Source organism: Poeciliopsis prolifica, unplaced genomic scaffold (genome assembly GCF_027474105.1).
Source record: "Poeciliopsis prolifica strain line A6 unplaced genomic scaffold, Auburn_PproV2 SCAFFOLD107, whole genome shotgun sequence".
In the NCBI taxonomy this organism is placed as follows: Eukaryota; Metazoa; Chordata; class Actinopteri; order Cyprinodontiformes; family Poeciliidae; genus Poeciliopsis; species Poeciliopsis prolifica.
Window position 1 is genome coordinate 497,597 of NW_026562482.1, and position 19,367 is coordinate 516,963.

The following is a 19,367-nucleotide window of genomic DNA, read 5'->3' on the forward strand; positions in this document are numbered from 1 at the left end:
CTTCTCACTGACTTCAGATTAAATCCACCACAAAAACATCCACTGTCATCAGAAATCCAATTACAACACACATTTATTAATCATCTTCGAAATCAAAACAATATGGCTGCCACTGGTAGAAACGCGGCGGCCATTACTCAAATAAACACGCCTAAATACTTTACACAGCTTATTGAATCACATACTGATTTATGATCAGGTCACAATTAGTTTTATCTGTCCAAGCTGTGTATGACTATGACGTCACGGTGTTCCAGATTCCGACGCAAACTGAATGCGGTGTCATGTGCTTATTTGTCCCTCGTCGCCCGCCGTCGCTCTGCCTGCTGGCTGAGAAGGCGGAAGTTCCAGCAGGCTAACTTGCCTGAGTCCAATAATTCATTCCCGTTTCTGGGAGAAAGGCTGAAAGGGAAGCAGCGCGTCACCTGCCAGACATGTCTACTGCCTACAAGAACAGGTGAGTTTCCCTCCTCAGGTGAGACTCAGAGGCAGCCGGAGAAAAAACGCAGCTGGACGCAGAGAAATCAATTAGCTGGAGCTAACAGCCGCTAACCAAACAAAGGCTAACTTCACGTTCAACACACGACTAATTTAATCTCATCCGTTATTAATACAGCAGACTTAATGTCTCGTTTTAAGCATTTAATGTTTTTTTAAACATTTTTACGGTTCGAGTCAGTCAGCTGGATCTTTGTTTAGCCACGTTAGCTCCCTGTTAGCAGATCAGCTGACTGCTTCCAGCTGCTGACGTCATCAAAAGCAAACAGGAGTGCGCGAACATGAGTGAAAAAAATAAACAGCTGCAGGTTATTTTAAAAAGATTTCTGAAGCTTTATGTGGGCATTAGGCTGCAAAATAGATTATCGATATACTTTTATCAGAATATCAGTCGCTCCATCCTGACCTCTGAGGTCAGAGGTCACGATGTTAAGATTACCTCACAGTAATCTTAACAAGCTGGAAAAGGAGCAGGCAGACGTAAGAAACTTATGACTCTGACCCCATAAACTCATAGAATATTTTCAGTTGGACCCTCGTTAATAAATCCTATCAAAAATAAAAATGGGTTAATTGTCCATTTTACATATTTTATATATGTCTGAATGTATACATCCATCCCAAACACTCGTATGCCTTCGCCTCAGTTTACAGAAACACATTAGTGCCAACAGTCACCCATATTTCTATATCTTGTGAAAATCATCTCCCTAAAGCTCCTTTTAAATTGTATAAAATTTTGACTTTAACTCCCCATTTAACTTGTTCCATAATTTCACCCCATGAATTGAAACATAGAAGCTGTTTCTTGTTGCTAAACTACGAATCCTTCACTTTGAGTTGAAGTTTTATCCTTCTCTTCCATAAAACATGTCCATCAGCTCAGACAGCACCTCAAACATCATTAGAGCAAATTTAAACTCCAGCAGCTCTTCAGTTGAAGAGTTTTAGATTTTAGTGCTAAGGGGTTTGTGGTCTCATAACCAACATTATGGATGATTGTCATGTTTCTGTAGGAACTGTAAGAGCTTTAGTCATTAATTCCCCAAACCTCTGAACATGTTCAGTATGGCAAAGTCAGAGAGTTTTATAGAATATGAAGAGATTTATTATTCAGAATATGTTTGGCTTTGGCCAGGATTGATTTGCTTCTACTTACTTTATTCTATAAATGTTTCTGTTCCTCAGGATCCAAGAGTTCAAATCGGCGTTGGGAGAGGAAAGCATCAACCTGACGACGCTGAGGGAGCTGAGCTTCAGCGGTAACCTTTGACCTCCAGCCAGTAGACGCTCTGCTCTGATTGGTTCTATCTGACTCTGGTTGTTTCCCTCAGGAATCCCTCATGAGGAAGGACTGCGCTCGCTGTGCTGGAAGGTGAGCTTCACTCACAGGAAGGTCCAGAACCGGTTTAGACACCGGTCCAGAACCGGGCCAGGAACAGGCCACAACCAGCCTGGAACCGGTCCAGGATTAGACCAGGACCGGCCCGGAACTTCCTGCGTTTCTGTTGTATTTATTGTAATGACTTCTGTTTCCTGATGGAAAGTACCGGCCGTGTTCTGATCCGGTTCGTTTGTCCTCCAGATTCTGCTGAACTACCTGCCTCTGGACCAGACGTTATGGGATTCCTTCCTGAAGAAGCAGAGGTAGGAGAACCGGGCCGAGCGGGTCGGGCTTCAGGTTGTCATGCCTCTAACGGCCAGCAGGGGGCGGAGCTTAACTCCAGCGCTGCTCACTGGGTAGAAGAAGAAGCTTCACTGGTTGAATCCGCCGATCCAGATTCTGCAGAACCCTGCTGTTAATAACCTTTTTGTTACAATGATTGATTATTGTCAATCAGCCAAATAATTGATTAGTAATAATCATTAGCTGCTTGTTCAGCATCAGCTGATGGACGACCCGACTCGCTGGTTCTGAGTCCTGTTGCATATCGGACCTGGAGGTCTGGTCCATACCGAATCAGAACCGCCTGATCCTGTCATTCAGTAGAAAAGTTCCAGTCTGATCCAGTCTTATCTGGTACTGTCTGGTTCAGACCGGTCCGGTCCTGGTCTGCTCCCGGTCCGGTCCGGTCCGATCCTCGGTCCTGTCTCCACAGAGAGGTCTACTCCCAGTTCCTCAGAGAGATGATCATCCAGCCCGGTATCGCCAAGGCCAACCTGGGCCTGTCCAGAGCCGACGTCACGCTGGAGGACCATGTGAGTACTGACCCGGTTCTGGTTCTGGTTCTGGCTTTGATTCTGATGGATGGTTCTGGAAGGCCCCGATTGCGTAATCAGTAGAACTGGTACCAGCTAGTAGAACTGGTACCAGCTAGTTGAACTGGTACCAGCTAGTTGTACCAGTTCTACCTGGTTTTGGTAGACCGGTCCAGTTGGGTCTGTCAGAACCGGTCCAGTCAGAACCGGGACTTTTTCCGTTGCAGCCGCTGAACCCGAACCCGGACAGCCGCTGGAACACGTACTTCAAGGATAACGAGATTCTGCTGCAGATCGACAAGGATGTGAGGTAAGAACCCGGACCGGTTCCCGGGTCGGTTCTGGTCCGGGTCGGTTCTGATCCGGCTCGGTTCTGCAGGCGGCTGTACCCGGACATGGCGTTCTTCCAGCGGCCCACAGACTATCCGTGCCAGCTGATCCTGGACCCGCAGAACGAGCGAGACGCTGCGGCGCCGCGTGGAGCAAACCACGCTGAAGGCCCAAACCGTGAACCGGAACCGGAGCGGAGTCACCAACGTGAGTCAGCAGGGGGCGCTGTTCTGACTGGGCAGAACAAAACTGGTTCTGGTCTCTGAGTTATGAAGATGAATAATATTTCTTGTGGTATTAATTTATAAATAAAGGGAAAAATAAACCAATCGACACAAAGATACCAGATGAATAAAGGAACCAATAAATTTATTTAAAATACAAATGTTAAACAAAAAGTTAAAACGTATGTATTGTTGTATTTATTAATACAATCATTTATTTATTTCTTGCCTCAAATACCAACAATATATTTTAATAAGTTTTGCTTCTGATGTGAGAAAGAGAAACTTAGAAGAAATGTTCAATATTATTGTTGTTAATATGTGGGAACTGGATCAGAACGATTTAGTTCTTCTCTATCTAACCTCCTGGTTCTGACCTCTGACCTGAACCCGGTCCCTGGTTCTGCGGGTCCAGGTCAGCTCTCCAGGGAAGGCTCTGAACCTGTACCCGTCCAACGAGTACGAGGTTCTGCCCAGCGGCAGCGAGGCACTGGGAGGTGGTGGAGCGGATCCTCTTCATCTACGCCAAGCTGAACCCGGCATCGCCTACGTCCAGGGGATGAACGAGATCGTCGGCCCCATCTACTACACCTTCGCCACCGACCCCAGCAGCTCCTGGAAAGGTTCTGGTGTTCCGGTTCTGGTTCCGGTGTGCTGGTTCTGGTTCTGACTGTGCTCTGACCCGCAGAGCACGCCGAGGCCGACACCTTCTTCTGCTTCACCAACCTGATGTCAGAGAACCGCGACAACTTCATCAAGAGTCTGGACGACTCTCAGTGCGGCATCACCTGCAGGATGGAGAGCGTCTACGCCATGCTGCGGGACAAAGACCACGAGCTCTTCCTCAAGCTGGTACCACCGCGCTCCTCTTCCTCATGCTGGTACCACCGCGCTCCTCTTCCTCATGCTGGTACCACCGCGCTCCTCTTCCTCATGCTGGTACCACCGCGCTCCTCTTCCTCAAACTGGTACCACCGCGCTCCTCTTCCTCAAACTGGTACCACCGCGCAGCGCTCCTCTTCCTCAAACTGGTACCACCGCGCCGAGGAAGAGGAGCAAACCGGTCCGGTCTGGAATCGCTCCGGAAAGATCAAACTTTTATGTATTTAATTTATATTTTAAAATAAGTTTAAATAGAAATGATTTAATCAAAAAAATCCCAATAAATTTAGTTTTTTTTTCATTCATTTGTGTTTAAATGAGGGTTTCCAGCAGATTTTCAGCCTGGCAGCCACCAGGCTTTATTTGCCCCTCCAGGCTGAGCGTAGATGTTTATGACCCAGTAGCAGGTAGAAGCTCAATGCTAACATGCTAACATCAGCTTGTGAACTCAGACTGAGTTCTCTATTCACCCTCGGACCCGTTAACTGACCCGAGACCGGTCCTGGTACCGCCTGCCGGGCCGTGACCGGTACCGCCCGGCCATAAACCGGTCCTGGTACCGCCAACTGACCCGAGACGTCCTGGTACCGCCCGCCGGGCCGTGACCGGTCCTGGCGCCGCCCGCCGGGCCGTGACCGGTCCTGGTACCGCCCGGCCCATAACCGGTCCTGGTACCGCCCGGCCCATAACCGGTTCTGGTGTTGTCCCACAGGAGGAGCAGAACATCAAGCCTCAGTACTTCACCTTCCGCTGGCTCACCCTGCTGCTGTCCCAGGAGTTCCTGCTGCCGGACGTCATCCGGATCTGGGACTCCCTGTTCTCCGACCGGGACCGCTTCCACTTCCTGCTGCTGGTCTGCTGCGCCATGCTCATGTGAGGCTCTGGGTTCTGGTCCGGGTTCTGGTCCCGACCCGTTACTGTAGCTGAACTCTGACCCGTCTCTCTGTCCTCCTGTCCAGACTGATCCGGGACAGCTTGCTGTCCGGAGACTTCACCACCAACATGAGGCTCCTGCAGGTGAGGATCATGATCCCCTGCTGAATGAACCAACATCACATGTGGGGTTCCTCAGGGCGCAGTGCTGGGGTTAGTCAGCAGCTGACCTCTGACCTCATCAGATGCTGACAGCAGAGAAATGTGAATATGCCAAAACTTTCTGATCTGAAGTTATAGCTCTAGAGTCACATGGCTTCAGTTCATCCATTTGGAAACCAGGCTGACCTCTGACCTTGACCTTCAGAGCCACATAAAGATGGTTCCAAAATCAGCCTTCTATAAACTCTCAGACGTTTAGTCTCTATATCTGATCTCGCTGAACGTTTAAAGACCTGCTGCTGTTGTCATAGCTACCCTCCAGGTCTCTCAGGAGTTCTGGTTCTGGTTCTGCGACCAGAACCAGAACCAGAACCAGATGGAGCGAAGCTGCATTCAGATTCTATTCACCACAAATCTGGAACAAAGTTCTAGTAAACTGAAAAACAACCGAAACGCTGAGAGCTTTTAACTCCTGACTGGAACCAGAACCAGTTATTGATCTGATCAATGACTGGAACCAGAACCGGTTATTGATCTGATCAGTGACTGGAACCGATTATTGATCTGATCAATGACTGGAACCGGTTATTGATCTGATCAATGACCGGTTCTGGTTATTGATCTGATCAATGACTGGAACCAGAACCGGTTATTGATCTGATCAGTGACTGGAACCGATTATTGATCTGATCAATGACTTTGTTCAACATTTTGAAGATGGTTATTCTTGGTTCTTTTGATATTTGACAAAATAATTAAAATATTTAGTTTCTAATCTGTTATGTCATAAATGAGTGAATCGCCTCGTTGCTGGTGTTTTTGTGATCAGGTCAAAATAATTTATTGAAGAAATATTCCATCTGATCAAACTGATCAGTTTGATCAAACTGAAGGAAGTTCATCCAGAACCAGATCAATAAAGAACTTATTGATCCAAAATGTGAATTCAGTTTTAAAATGTTTTATTGATCTATTGTTTTATTTCAGAGTTTAAAATCAAACATCATCTCGTTGCTTCATATTCTGGTTTATGATCAGAATTTCTCGGTAAAGTTTCTGGATTTTCTGCTCTGGTTTATTTCTGGATCTCTTCTCTCTGCAGGATTATCCCATCTCAGACGTCCACCTCATCCTGACCAAGGCCAAAGACCTGCAGGAGAACTGCTAACCTGGGCCCAGGTAGGAGGGCAGACTGAGGGCCGGGTCAAAGGTCAAACCTGCTTCATCGTCCGTCATGGCAACGATCCTCCTCTTCCTTCCGAACTGATCAGAAAATATCGTTTCATTGATCGTCTGGAGGAGGAGCCGAAACCTTTCAACACTATAGACGACTGCTGGAGGAGAGATCGTCTGCTTCGGTTTTTATCATCAGAACCTTTTGGACCTTGATGGAGCAGGAAGTGACGAGACCCACTTCCTGTCAGTGTTTAACTTCTCTACAGGAGAACATCCGGTTCTGGTTCTGCTTCTCCGGGTCGGGCTCAGCAGAACCGGTCTTTCAGCTCAACAGAACCTCCAGGATTTCTGAAGGTCCAGAACCAGCAGCTGGTACCAGATACTCAGAACCAGGGTTGGACTTCACTATGAGACCCGACGGACCGGCTTGCTGCACGTTTTGGACCTTTGACCCTGGGTTCTGGTTCGGTTCTGGGCCTGGCTTTCGGTTCCGGGTGCAGACTAATATCTGGTGAAGCTCAGTTCTGCTGCAGCCTTTATGGTTTTTCTGATGGTCAGAACAGATTTCAGTTCAAACCCAAGTTAACAGGAAACCTCTGGTCAGTATTGTGCAAAAGTTTTAAACCACCCACTTCCTGTGATCCAGACGTTCCTGAAATCTTTCACTGGTTTGAATCAACGGTTCTCCAGACGTTCCTGAAGGCCTCGGTCCAGTTTTGACTCCTTTTCCAGTGAACTTTGGTGACTGACGGCTGTAAATCTGCTGCAAATGCCAAAAACCTGAATGCAAACCAAAATGGCTGCATCACAGGAAACAGTGGCTGTTTCCTTCCACTCGATTCTCAGCTCCACACTGCAGAGTCTGGGATTCCTCCCTTTGATTTGGATTCCTCCAGAAAAATTTTAGGCCAATCAGCAAACAGAAGAAGTTCTAAACAATAATTTCAGAGTCGTAGTTCATCTGTAGCTTCAGCGCCGGCAGCAGAGAAAGTGAAGGTCAGTTAATGGTCACATTTCCAAATATTAAATTATTAACCGTTCAGATCAGCTTTTCGCTCTTCACAGTGGAGGACGGTTGTCCACAGGACAGACCATTTCTGGTGAACTTCATGTCATTATGTACGTCGCAGCCAAATATTAATGATGGTGTAAATTTTAAAATGTCAACAGAGGAAACAGGAAGTGATCTGAGTCCAGATCCTCTGGAGGAAGCAAAGCAGAGAAACGGAGCTGGTAAAATTTCAGCAGGAAATGAATCAGAATGGAAAACGCTGCAAACTGGCTTCATAAACCTGAAGACCTCCAGACCACCAGGGGGCGGCGACTGGAAGAAAGCTGGACAAAGAGAGGATGTTTGACTTCACAATGTTTTCAGAATGTATTGCATTATATAACCACAGCAGGTTAACATGTTATATGACAGACTCCAGGCGCCCCCTGCTGGTTAGGAGCACTTCAGTTTGTTTGCAGCTTTTGCTCATTTTTACAGTTTGCAGCATTTTCCCTTTTGTTCTGTGGGAGAAAGATTGTTTATTTTTTTTATCTGCAGGCTTTTTCTGTTGCATTTTCTGTTTGTTTTTGAACCTGCATCATTTATTAGTTTGTAGCATCATGAGGTCACATCTACAAACTTTCAGTCCAGATCTAGACTTTAATAAACTGATCTGTCTCCACATGTTGGTTTTACCTGAACAAATCGTTAGGCTGCTAATTAGCGTTAGCCATGCTAGCGGCTAACAAGGAGTGAGTGTATTTAAACAGTAAAGAAACATTTTAATCATGTTAGCGCACTGGCTAGACGCCACGCTGCCATCATGATTTCAGTTTCTATGATTTTTCTGGATGATTTGAATCTGAGTTAAAGTTTCTGGAAATGAGAGAAAAAGCATAAAAACTGGAGAACTTGTTGGTCCAAAGCACCTTGAATGATTTATGGGAATAATCTGGAAGTTATGATGAAATTAGGGTTTGATTTTAGATGATTTTTGGACTCAAGTTCATCTCATTAAAAACTGAGTATTTTTAAACGTTTCTTTAAAATCCAGGATATAAATCAGATTTTTTTGCTTCTAAACATAAAGCAACAAAAACTTTTTTTTGCCAAAAGTGTTTTTATTGAACTGCCTTTATGACACTAACTGCATCACCAGATGTTTATCTTCTGAAGGATCATCTTAAAGCTCTTTTCATGTGATGCATCTTAACGGCGTATTAAAGGAACATTTTTCCAGTTTCTGCTGCAGTTTCTCTGAAACTCCTGCAGGATCCTGTGGATTTAAGTGCAATCTAAAGCTGAGCCACTAGATGGCTCCACTTGGGCAGAAGGTATGGACTGTATCACCTGAACCTGATCCGGTTTGGTTTGATGACCGAACCGGATCAGGATCAAAAACTGATTGATCATGTTGAGAAAATCCCAGTTAATGTCGGTTTATATTGAATGAATCTGAAGTTATTGGAGCCTTTTGATCAGAACAAATGAAGAACATGGAAACCAGAACCGGTTCTGTGATCCAATGACTCAGAATCTGTTTGTTTCTGGCAACGTTTTCAGGGTCTGCTGCTGGTTTTTGGGACAAATTTGATCAAACCGTTCAGGAAAAGTTTCTGAGTTTCTCAGATGTTGCAAAGCTTCACATTCAGACGGAAACAAACTGAAGCTTTTTACTTTGAGGGTTTGTTACCAACAACGTCCTCATCAGTTTAACGTGTATTTATTTCTCCTGATGCTTTTCTGTCTGTTGAATAAAACTTTTTGTCATTTGCATGATTTTACATTTTGTAAACTCAAATGACATTTTTTGTAATATTCTCCAGTGTTTAAAATAATTGTATATAAATTGTTTTTACATGTTTGCATATGTGAATTAAAATAAACAGTGACAAAATGTTTGACTAATTAATTTAGTTCCTTAAAATGTATTTTTAACATGTGAAGGTTTAATGGTGCTGAGGCCGGTCGGCCATTTTGTTCCATCAGAAGAACTGAACCAGTTTCACTCAAACTGGTTTCCAGGACGTTCAAACCTGGTGGAGGAAAAGTTCCCACAAAACTGAAGGAGTGAAGCGACTTCAACACGTTGTAACTAGTGAAAGTGAAACGTCCAGGAAATTACTGGAGTAAAAAAGGATTTGATAGAAAATCTGCTGAAGCACCGAGAACGTCAGAATAAATTTATTTTGGTGTTGAAAAAAACGCAGCCGCATGCGGTTTCATCTGGACAACGAGAGATCAGCTGCAGGTCAAAGGTCACAGGTAATTTTATTGCAGTGTGAACATTTATTTATTTGCAGGTTTCAGATGAACTCCAGATGATCCACTGCATCCTGTTTAGTGTTTTTAACCCAGTTTCTCTCAGATGCAGCTACTTTGTAGAACCAACAGACATGAATCCACTGCAGGAGTTTGAGGGAAATTTTCCTCCAACAGAAACTCCTGCAGCAGATCTTCTCTCTCTGTCCTTTCTAACCCCCCAGGGGTCACGACAGTTGACCTCTCCTACTCAGCCTCTGGAGGTTCTGTGGAGGAGTCTTCCTGTTAGTTTTTCCTCTCTATTGTCACCACATGCATTCTCAGTTTGTCGTGAGGCAGAGAGGTTTTGAACCATCAGCCACGACTGGAGCTGAGAGGAGAGCAGAGACACAACAGGTCAGGAGAGGTCAGGTCCTGTTTGACCCTGAATGTGAGAAAACATTCTAATTCAATTTATATGCTGTCTGTAGAGCGCCACCTTCAGGCTTCTCCCAGATCAGTTGGCCTGTTCTGCCACCTTGTGGTGGTGCAGGGGTTGAGCGTCCCAGAGATCCTGGGAGCCTGAGAGGCTTCGTGGTTTGTTGGGTCGGTCCAACGGGGGACGGGTCCTAGTGAGGCATCGGACCAAGATCCCAGAGAAACATAGAAATATAGACAGTCACTGAATAGAACTAGAAATATAGACAGAAATCAAATTTCTCCAGTGTTTTCAGCCTGGCAGCCCACCAGGCTTTATTTGTCTCCCAACAGCTAAATGTTAGTTTATTTAAAAATGGATTTTTATTCTTCAGTGACGGTGAACACAGACTAAGCTCTGGGTTATAGATGCTCCATTGAACTGGCTGTGCGGGTTCTGAATCTCAGGTTCTGAATCTCAGGTTCTGAATCTCAGGTTCTGAATCTCAGGTTCTGAATCAGTTGTCCGTCTGTCCAGCTGCATGTTGGTTCCTCAAGCTTTCACTTCTGAATTATGATGCCTAATTGTGCATCTCTGGATTTTGGTAACTTAACATTTTTTAACCCAAGCACACAGCAGGCTGCTGATGAATGACCTTAATGACCTTAATGACCTTAATGACCTTAATGACCCTGCCATCGGTTTCAACAAGTTTTTGGAGGAAACCCTGGAAGGTGAAAAGGAAAGTCTGTTGTCATTTGACTTGAAATATTCTTATCATTCTTCCTCATCGCTGCAGGTATTTGCTGTTCCTCGTTATATTTACAAGCATCAGGTTTTGAAAAGTTTTTTTTTAATTCTGCGTTATTAAAGGGTTTGACCTGAAAGCTGCATGTTCTGAGATGGAATCCTTCTGATTCCGTCTCTGGTTTTGCGTCTGCAGTGTCAGACGTGGATTCAGGCTTGAATGATTTAAATTTAATCCTGGCTGTATAAATATTAAACAATTGATCAGTGCTAAGATGATCATAGGTTTAACATGAGCCTTTCATTTTACTCTTGTTGTAGTTTCATCCCTTCATGAATTGCTGGCCTGTTTGGAAAGTTTCTCTATGTGCAGGTTTGTGTATAAAACTAAATCTCCCTGTGATGATAACATTATAGGGTAAAGGTTATTATCACATTATGATGTAATATGAGGATAATCAGAGCTGCTTTCACCTCCTTCTCGCCTCCTTCCCGTCTCCTTCTCGCCTCCTCTCAGTTGTCTGTCTGGTCTTTGCTTTCTGAATTATTTGCACTGCTTGAATTTTTCCATTTTGTCACATTACAAACATAATTCTCAGTCTATAGATTCTCATAGATTCTCTCTGTATTTGGCTTCATCCATTTCCACTTCAACCCTGACCATCTTCCCTGATGAAGAGAAGCATCCCAGAGCATGATGCTGCCACCACCATACACTGGGATGGTCTGTTAATGTACAGTATTGGATCTCCTGGTATTTTGCATTTTTGCCATTTATCTTCTGGTCTGACCAAAGCTGCTTCTCCCACGTCTTTGCTGTGTCCAACATGGATTCTAGCAAACAGCGAACAGGAATTATTATGGTTTCCTTTAATGATGGTTTTCTTCTTGTCATGCTTCCATAAAGACCAGATCAGATCAGTGATAGGTGTCTTGTTGGCAGACTCTCACCCTGATCATTTGGTTGAGAACCAAATGATCCACAGCTCAAATAGTCGGTCTCACCTCGACGCATGACTCCGGTTCTGGAACCCCCTCCTTGAGAGGGGCTGGATGTACTTCCACTCTGGAGTTGCCCACGGTGAGAGGCGTCGAGCAGGGGTGGGGCATATTTGTTGCTCCCCATCTCAGCACCTGTACGTTGGGGTTTACCCCGTTGAACCAGAGGGTAGCCTCCCTCTGCCTACGGGTGGGGGACGGGTTCTGACTGTCGTTTGTGCTGACGGGCCAAAGGACAGTTCAGCCTACCCACCCTTTTTGGAGTCCTTAGAGGGGGTATTGGAGAGTGCCCCCTCTAAGGATTCCCTCGTTCTCCTGGGAGACTTCAATGCTCACGTGGGCAACGACAGTGAGACCTGGAGGGGTGTGGTTGGGAGGAACGCTCCCTCCGATCTGAACGCGAGAGTGGTGTTCTGTTGTTGGACTTCTGTGCTCGTCACGGATTGTCCATAACAAACATCATATTCAGGCATAAGGGTGTCCATATGTGCACTTGGCACCAGGACACCCTAGGGCGCAGTTCGATGATCGATTTTGTCATTGTTTCGTCGGATCTGTGGCCGTATGTCTTGGACACTCGGGCGAAGAGAGGTGCGGAGTTGTCCACTGATCACTACCTGGTGGTAATTGGCTCTGATGGTGGGGGAGGATGCAGGTCAGACCTGGCATGCCCAAACGTGTTGTGAAGGTCTGCTGGGAACGTCTGGCGGAGTCCCCTGTGAGACGGAGCTTTAACTCCCATCTCCGGCAGAGCTTCGAATACGTCCCGGGGGAGGTGGGGGACATTGAGTCTGAGTGGACCATGTTCTGTGCCTCCATTGTCGAGGCGGCTCATCAGAGCTGTGGTCGCAAAGTTTTCGGTGCCTGTGTGGTGGCAACCCTCGAACCCGTTGGTGGACACCTTCGGTGAGGGATGCTGTCAGGCTGAAGAAGGAGTCCTATCGGATCTTTTTGGCCCGTGGGACTCTGGAATCAGCTGATGAATACCGGCAGGCGAAGCGGCGTGTGGCTCGGGTGGTTGCTGAGGCAAAAAACTCGGGCGTGGGAGGAGTTCGGAGAGACCATGGAGAAAGACTAACATATGGCTTCAAGACGATTCTGGTCCACAATCCGGCATCTCAGGAGGGGGAAGAAGTGCAGCATCAACACTGTTTATAGTGGGGGTGGTGTGCTGCTGACCTCGACTCAGGACGTTGTGGGTTGGTGGGCGGAGTACTTCGAAGACCTCCTCAATCCTACCAACATGCCTTCCATTGAGGACTCTGGGTTGGGCTCTTCAATCTTTGGGGACGAGGTCGCCAAGGTAGTTAAAAAGCTCCTCGGTGGCAGGGCCCCGGGGGTGGATGAGATTCACCCGGAGTATCTTAAGGCTCTGTAAGGTTGTGTTGGTTGACGCGACTTTGCAGTATTGCATGGACATCGGGGGCAGTTCCCCTGGATTGGCAGACTGGGGTGGTGGTCGGAGGGTGTGCTCCAATTATAGAGGGATTACACTCTTAAGCCTCCCTGGCAAGGTCTATTCAGGGGTCCTGGAGAGGAGGGTCCATCGGATAGTCGAACCTCGGATTTTAGAAGAGCAGTGTGGTTTTTGTCCTAGTCGTGGAACACTGGACCAGCTCTACACCCTCAGCAGGGTCCTGGAGGGTGCATGGGAGTTTTCCCAACCAGTCTACATGTGCTTTGAGAACTTGGAGAAGGTGTTCGACCGTGTCCCTCGGGGTGCCCTATGAGGGGTTCTCCCGGAGTATGGGGTACCGTGCGCTTTGATAGGGGCTGTCAGGTCCCTGTATGACCGGTGTCAGAGTCTGGTCTGCATTGTCGGCAATAAGTCGGGCTCGTTTCCGGTGAGGGTTGGACTCCACCAGGGCTGCCCTTTGTCACCGATTCTGTTCATTACTTTTATGGACAGAATTTCTAGGCGCAGCCAGGGTGTTAAGGGGATCCGTTTTGGTGGCCTTAGGATTCATCTCTGCTTTTTGCGGATGATGTGGATTTGGTGGTACATTTTGTAAATGGGTTGAAATATTATATTCTAAACCAAAAGCAGCAATTATGACGAACGGACAGATATCTGAATTTTTTCATCTCTCTAGAGGGACAAGACAAGGCTGTGCTTTATCCCCACTGCTTTTCACGCTGGTCATAGAACCATTAGCAGTTGTGATAAGAATCAATCCAAAAATTAAAGGTGTTCTGGCAGGAGGAAAAGAGCACAAGTTGCTTATGTATGCAGATGACATCTTAGCTGTTATAGCTGACCCAAATATTTTTGTCCCAGCACTATTGCAGTGTGTTGAATTATATTCAAAATTTTCAGGATACAAGATTAATTGGAACAAGTCTGAATGTATGCCCATATCCCAAACATGTCACTCAAATTATATTACACAATTTAACTTTAAATGGGTTCCTTCAGGTATGAAGTATCTGGGTATACGACTTCATTCAAATATAGAAGAAATAATGCTACTGAATATGGAACCGCTTCTTCAAAAGATAAAAATTACTCTCGACAAACTGAAACTCTCTTTATGGGGAAAGGTGAATACAATAAAAATGGTGATAGCCCCGCTATTCAATTATGTGTCTATGATGGTACCTACCGACATCCCACCCCAGGTTTACCAACAATATGAGACTTATGTCAAGGAATACCTCTGGGACAAGAAGAAACCTAGACTTAGCATCAAGAAAATGTGGTGTACAAGGGACATAGGAGGCATGGCTCTACCTAATGTACGGTTGTATAATCTTGCATTTGATGTCGAGACTGTCCAAGTACTTTGAAAAACGAGAGACAAAACTGAGTTGGATGATTATTGAAGAAGAATTAGCGAAACCTTTTAGACCAATAGATATCCTTTCCCATGATAAAATAGACAATAGACAGCCTCTTCCTACAAACCCAGTATTAGCACATTCTAAACTAGTATGGAAGGAGATACATAAACTATGTAAGATGTCACATTTAAAACAGTTGTACTCCTCATTATGGTTTAACCCTTCCATTCGTATTGGAAGAAAAACAGTATATTGGGAACAATGGCTGAGGAAAGGAATACATATTGTGGATGATTTATATAAAGATGGGGTTTTTATGTCTTTCTCAGACATTATGCTGTAGTATAATATAAAAAAAGATAATTTTTGGAAATATCTACAAATCAGAGACTGTATTGTTAAAGGAAATTTCATACATACTGATAACCCAATACAAGAATTTATGGGCTCAAGCAAAACCAAATATAAAGCATCCACATTTTATAAATTATTTAACAGTACGCAAAAGGATATATGTAAAAGTCTGGGGACTGTCTGGCAGAGGGACCTTGGCTGTATTTTTAGCGATGAAGAATGGTTGAAAATACTTTCGAATACTGGAAAGTACATCAAAGAATCGAGAGGGAAATTTACGCACTATAAGATAGTACATAGATTTTATTTCACCCCATCCAGACTCCATAGAATGGGCCTGCTCAGCAATAATCTGTGCTGGAAATGCAAGACCGAAGCAGGAACTTTCATACACGCAATATGGGAATGTAAATATATCTCCCCATTCTGGCAAGCAGTATTGCAACATATTGGAAATTGGATAGGTGTGGAAATACCCATGTCACCAAGATTATGCTTACTGGGGGATCAAACAGTGATACCTAACACTTCAAAGCATCAAAACATGGTGGTACAGGTGGGGACTGTCACGGCTGCCAGAATTGTCCTCAGACTATGGAAATCACTGACTGCCCCAAATATCAAAGGTTGGTTGGAATTGATGCTTGAAATAGTGTCATATGAACGAATGCTGGCTAAGCTGAATGATGATTTAGAAAACTATAAGAAATCCTGGAACAACTTTCTTTCTTGCAATGTCGGGTCAAGTAAACCCCTTTGAGAATCTGCTGTTGTGAAAATATTACTTCTTATAAACCTTTGGTTGGTAGGGTTGACTATGCTCATACCGAGGATGCCTTTATATGTCAAGTCTTTCTGAAAGCTTCACCTTCTTCTCTCCTGCTTCCTGTTTATATTGTTGTTTCAGGGCTTCTTTATTCTTCTCAACCATCTGGGTCCTGATCACAAATTGCCAGGATTTTTTATCATGATCTGATGCAGGACACTTGTTGGTGCATGAAGTACATCTTCCATTTATCATCACTTCACATTGTTGAGCATTTAAAGCCTTTGTGCATCCAGGATAGTGACAGTTCTCCTTACAATCCAGACACACCACCGCTGTGTCTGAACCACATCTTCCGTCTCTAAGAGGCATCTCTTCTTTGCAGGTCTCAGGAATACGTACATTACATTTTTTAGACTTTTCATCAGTTGTTATGAGAAAGAGCCTCTTGAGTTCGTTCCAGTCTCTGAGTTTTAACTCGGTGAACCTGATTCTGTCCTGCAGGTTCTGGGTGCAGGTTGTCAGTCTGATCCGTTCTTGCTGAACTTCCATCATGACTTTCTGCTGGAGAGCTGGAGAGTTTTCTAGAAAGGCTAGGAACTCATTAATTCCTCTTTCTGTTACTCTCCAAGCATTTCTAGAGATAATTTAGATTTTATTGTTTTGCTTTTTATCCTGACGGTTATCAAACTGAAAGTAAACTATTTCATTCTCTTCATTTTTGGCACATTTAATATTTGCATGTTCCATAGCTTCAAGAATATCAGTAGGTTCTTCTCCCCGTGAGTTTGTCATCAGAGCTACGATGTTTTTCTCCACATCTTTTCCAAACTGGGACTTGATGAAACCATAGATGTACTTCAGTCGGTCACTGACTGGATTCTCTCTGTCCTTCATCACCAGACCAACTGCATGAACCTCCTGGTTCCCACCAGCTGATTGGAATAACTCCATTAATATCTGATTGATCCTGATATTATGATTGGCATCATGTGTGTCTCCATATCCAGGAGTATCGATGATGGTCAGAGAGAACGGCAGAGTTTGATTCTCAAACCCAAAGATCTGATAGACGATCACATCTGATGTCTGACTTCCTGTGTCTCTCCTGTCCTTGTTCTCATCAACTAACTGAAATCAAACTTCATCCTCAAACTTGACTCCCACAGCGAAGTTGAACAGAGCGTTAACCAGAGTAGATTTTCCTGCTCCTGTTTCACCAACCAGTAAGATGGTTTTATTTGGTTTGGTCTCTTGTTTTTCACCAACAGTCAGTCTGCTCAGTGTTCCTATCATCTCTTTCTTTGGTATCAGCTGGTAAACAGCAGGAGGTCCTGGACTCACTGCATCACATTTGGAGACAATGTCCTCAAACCTGGATGGATAGTTTTGTAATAGCAATAAAGATGTTCAGAGCCTGTTTTAAAATGAGACTTATAGTTAAAAAATATTACAGTGGGATGGATTTATGTCTTCTGAATACACATATAAGTCATAAACACATATTTATAGTTTCAGCTGCAGTAGAAATACAGATTGAATCAGTGAATGTGGAGAAAGAGCAGATGGAAATAATCCAGTTTGTTTTGCTAAAACAATTAACAGCACAAGTTTGAGTTTGCAGTTTATAGAGCAACGTTTCCCTACCATTATTGATTATTGATCACAGTTATCAGACAATGCTTTAACAAGTTTTAAAGAACCTGTCTCTCTTGAGAAACTTTACTAATAGGCAGTTCCACAGTCAGAAACGTGGCACTAGAGACACCAGTAACCGTAGTCAAACGTTTCCAGGGCCAGACATCAAATTGTACCAGAAACTGCTGAGGATGACTGTAAATATAGGAAGATAGTTGTTCATTCAGGTAACCACACCCAGTTACGCCAATCAGAGGTCACTAAAGTTAGTATCAGTTGTTTGCATGAGCAAAGGACAATGAAGAACTAAGAGATTTTATGCTTTATAGATTATAATTTATACTTCAGTTTCAGATCTCCTGACAGATATAAAGATAAAAATATTTTATTTTTATGTTGTGAAAGCTGTTCATCATTCTAATACTGTCATTTTATACTACTGTGTAAGAAGAAGTGTTTGAGTACTCACTTGAAAGTTTTTAGTTAGTTTAGTGATAGTTTCCAAACTAGACGTTTGGTTAGACGTGTCTCGTCATGTGTCTAGACATGATTACTGATGTCCGATCAACGGCTGTATGTCTGATATGCCAAGAAACAGTTGCAGTTTTCATTATCAGCCGTCACTTTGCCACAAAGCATGCTAACTATGCTAGCAAGCTGTCAACACAAGAACGGCTGCTAGAGGTTGGCAGCTAATTTACAGACTCTGCAACAATCTGCGATTCAAGAGTCAAGTACCAAGGCAAGTTTTCTGCTGGCATTCAAGTTAGCAAAGGCTAGCAAGCCTTTCTCCTTAAGGTGAGTTTTTGAAAGAATGTATGGTAGAGACAGCAGATCTCTTATGTCCTGTCCCCTGTCACAAGACCCCGAAACAGCACCGCATGAGGTGCAATTGGAGCTGATCGATCTCCAGTCTGACTCCGTCTCAAAAGAGAAGTTCAGATCTCTTAAACTGAATGACTTTTATGCTTCGAAGCCACATTTCCAAACCTCCGGAGGATGGCACAGAAGATGCTGGTATTGTTGGCTCACACGCAGACTTTCAGCGACATGAACATCAACAAATCCCGTCACAGATCCGGTTAACTGACCAACACCTCAGATCGATTCTGAGAATTGCCACAACGAAACTAACTCCAGACTTTGACGCACTGGCAAAAAAGGAGAACAACAACACTGTTCCCATTGAGATATGAGTTTCTTTACTGTCTGATGAAAAAAAAAGCAATTTAGCATTTAACGCTTAGAAATGAATTTTATTTGGCCAGAGTCTTTCTGTCTGCTTTTACTTGTTACTTGCTTTTTCGGCCAATAGAAAGTCGGGTCTATACCACGTGGTCACTAAGGCTCTGCACCATTTACATGCCGGCGTGGAAAGCGATTCGCCGTGTTGGTGGGGTTTGTTCTCCGTTTCAGTCAACAGATTAGCAGAATGATCCACTTGGAGCAAACTTTAAACATTAATTCCTCTCCAAACAGGCTGACAGGACCTCAGTCTGTTGGATCTTCAGCCTGTTGGATCTTCAGCCTGTTGGATCTTCAGTCTGTTGGATCTTCAGCCTGTTGGGTCTCAGGGTGTCAGCCGGCGGGAGACGTTCAGCCAGGTCTCCCTCCGCTGAATGTGAAGGAGTAGGCCGCTGACAGACTAAGGTAAGGAACCAAAACAAGCGGACCGGACCCGTTAAAGTTCGGAGTTCTACTGAGAATGGATCAACAGGTCCATTTGGTTCTGGTCCGGTAACCTGACCCAGTCTGGGTTCTGTTGGCTGCAGCCGAAGCAAAACATCAACCAGCGGGATTCATGTCTGTTTCACTAAATATGAAGAAAATATAAACTAATTTGATCAGATAATTAAACAATAAACCGATTTATTTAATGCAACATTTATCAGCGGTCATGTTCAGAGCTTATTTAATAATGTAAAGATCATAAACGGATTAAAATGATCTACAGTAGATCTACATCTATAGATCTGTGTATATTAACAGTTTATTATGTAATAAGTGATTTAACTGCTGATCAGGTTCATTTTCCTTCCTGCATCTTGGATCCTTCGCTTCTCCTCATGTCCAGGTTCATATTTCAGA

General features: G+C 44.3%; 1 protein-coding gene across 1 annotated transcript; it reads left to right on the forward strand.

Moving 5' to 3' along the window:
- Positions 1–320: 320 nt before the first annotated feature.
- Positions 321–9,233, forward strand: LOC129354303 (TBC1 domain family member 13-like). Its single transcript, XM_055023808.1, is given in 15 exon segments — positions 321–457; positions 1,687–1,760; positions 1,833–1,873; positions 2,084–2,145; positions 2,598–2,697; positions 2,925–3,007; positions 3,077–3,154; positions 3,156–3,234; positions 3,667–3,737; positions 3,739–3,782; positions 3,785–3,874; positions 3,940–4,103; positions 4,846–5,006; positions 5,093–5,150; positions 6,271–9,233. Coding segments are annotated over 15 exon segments (1,194 nt in total). The 5' UTR covers positions 321–434; the 3' UTR covers positions 6,337–9,233.
- Positions 9,234–19,367: the final 10,134 nt, after the last annotated feature.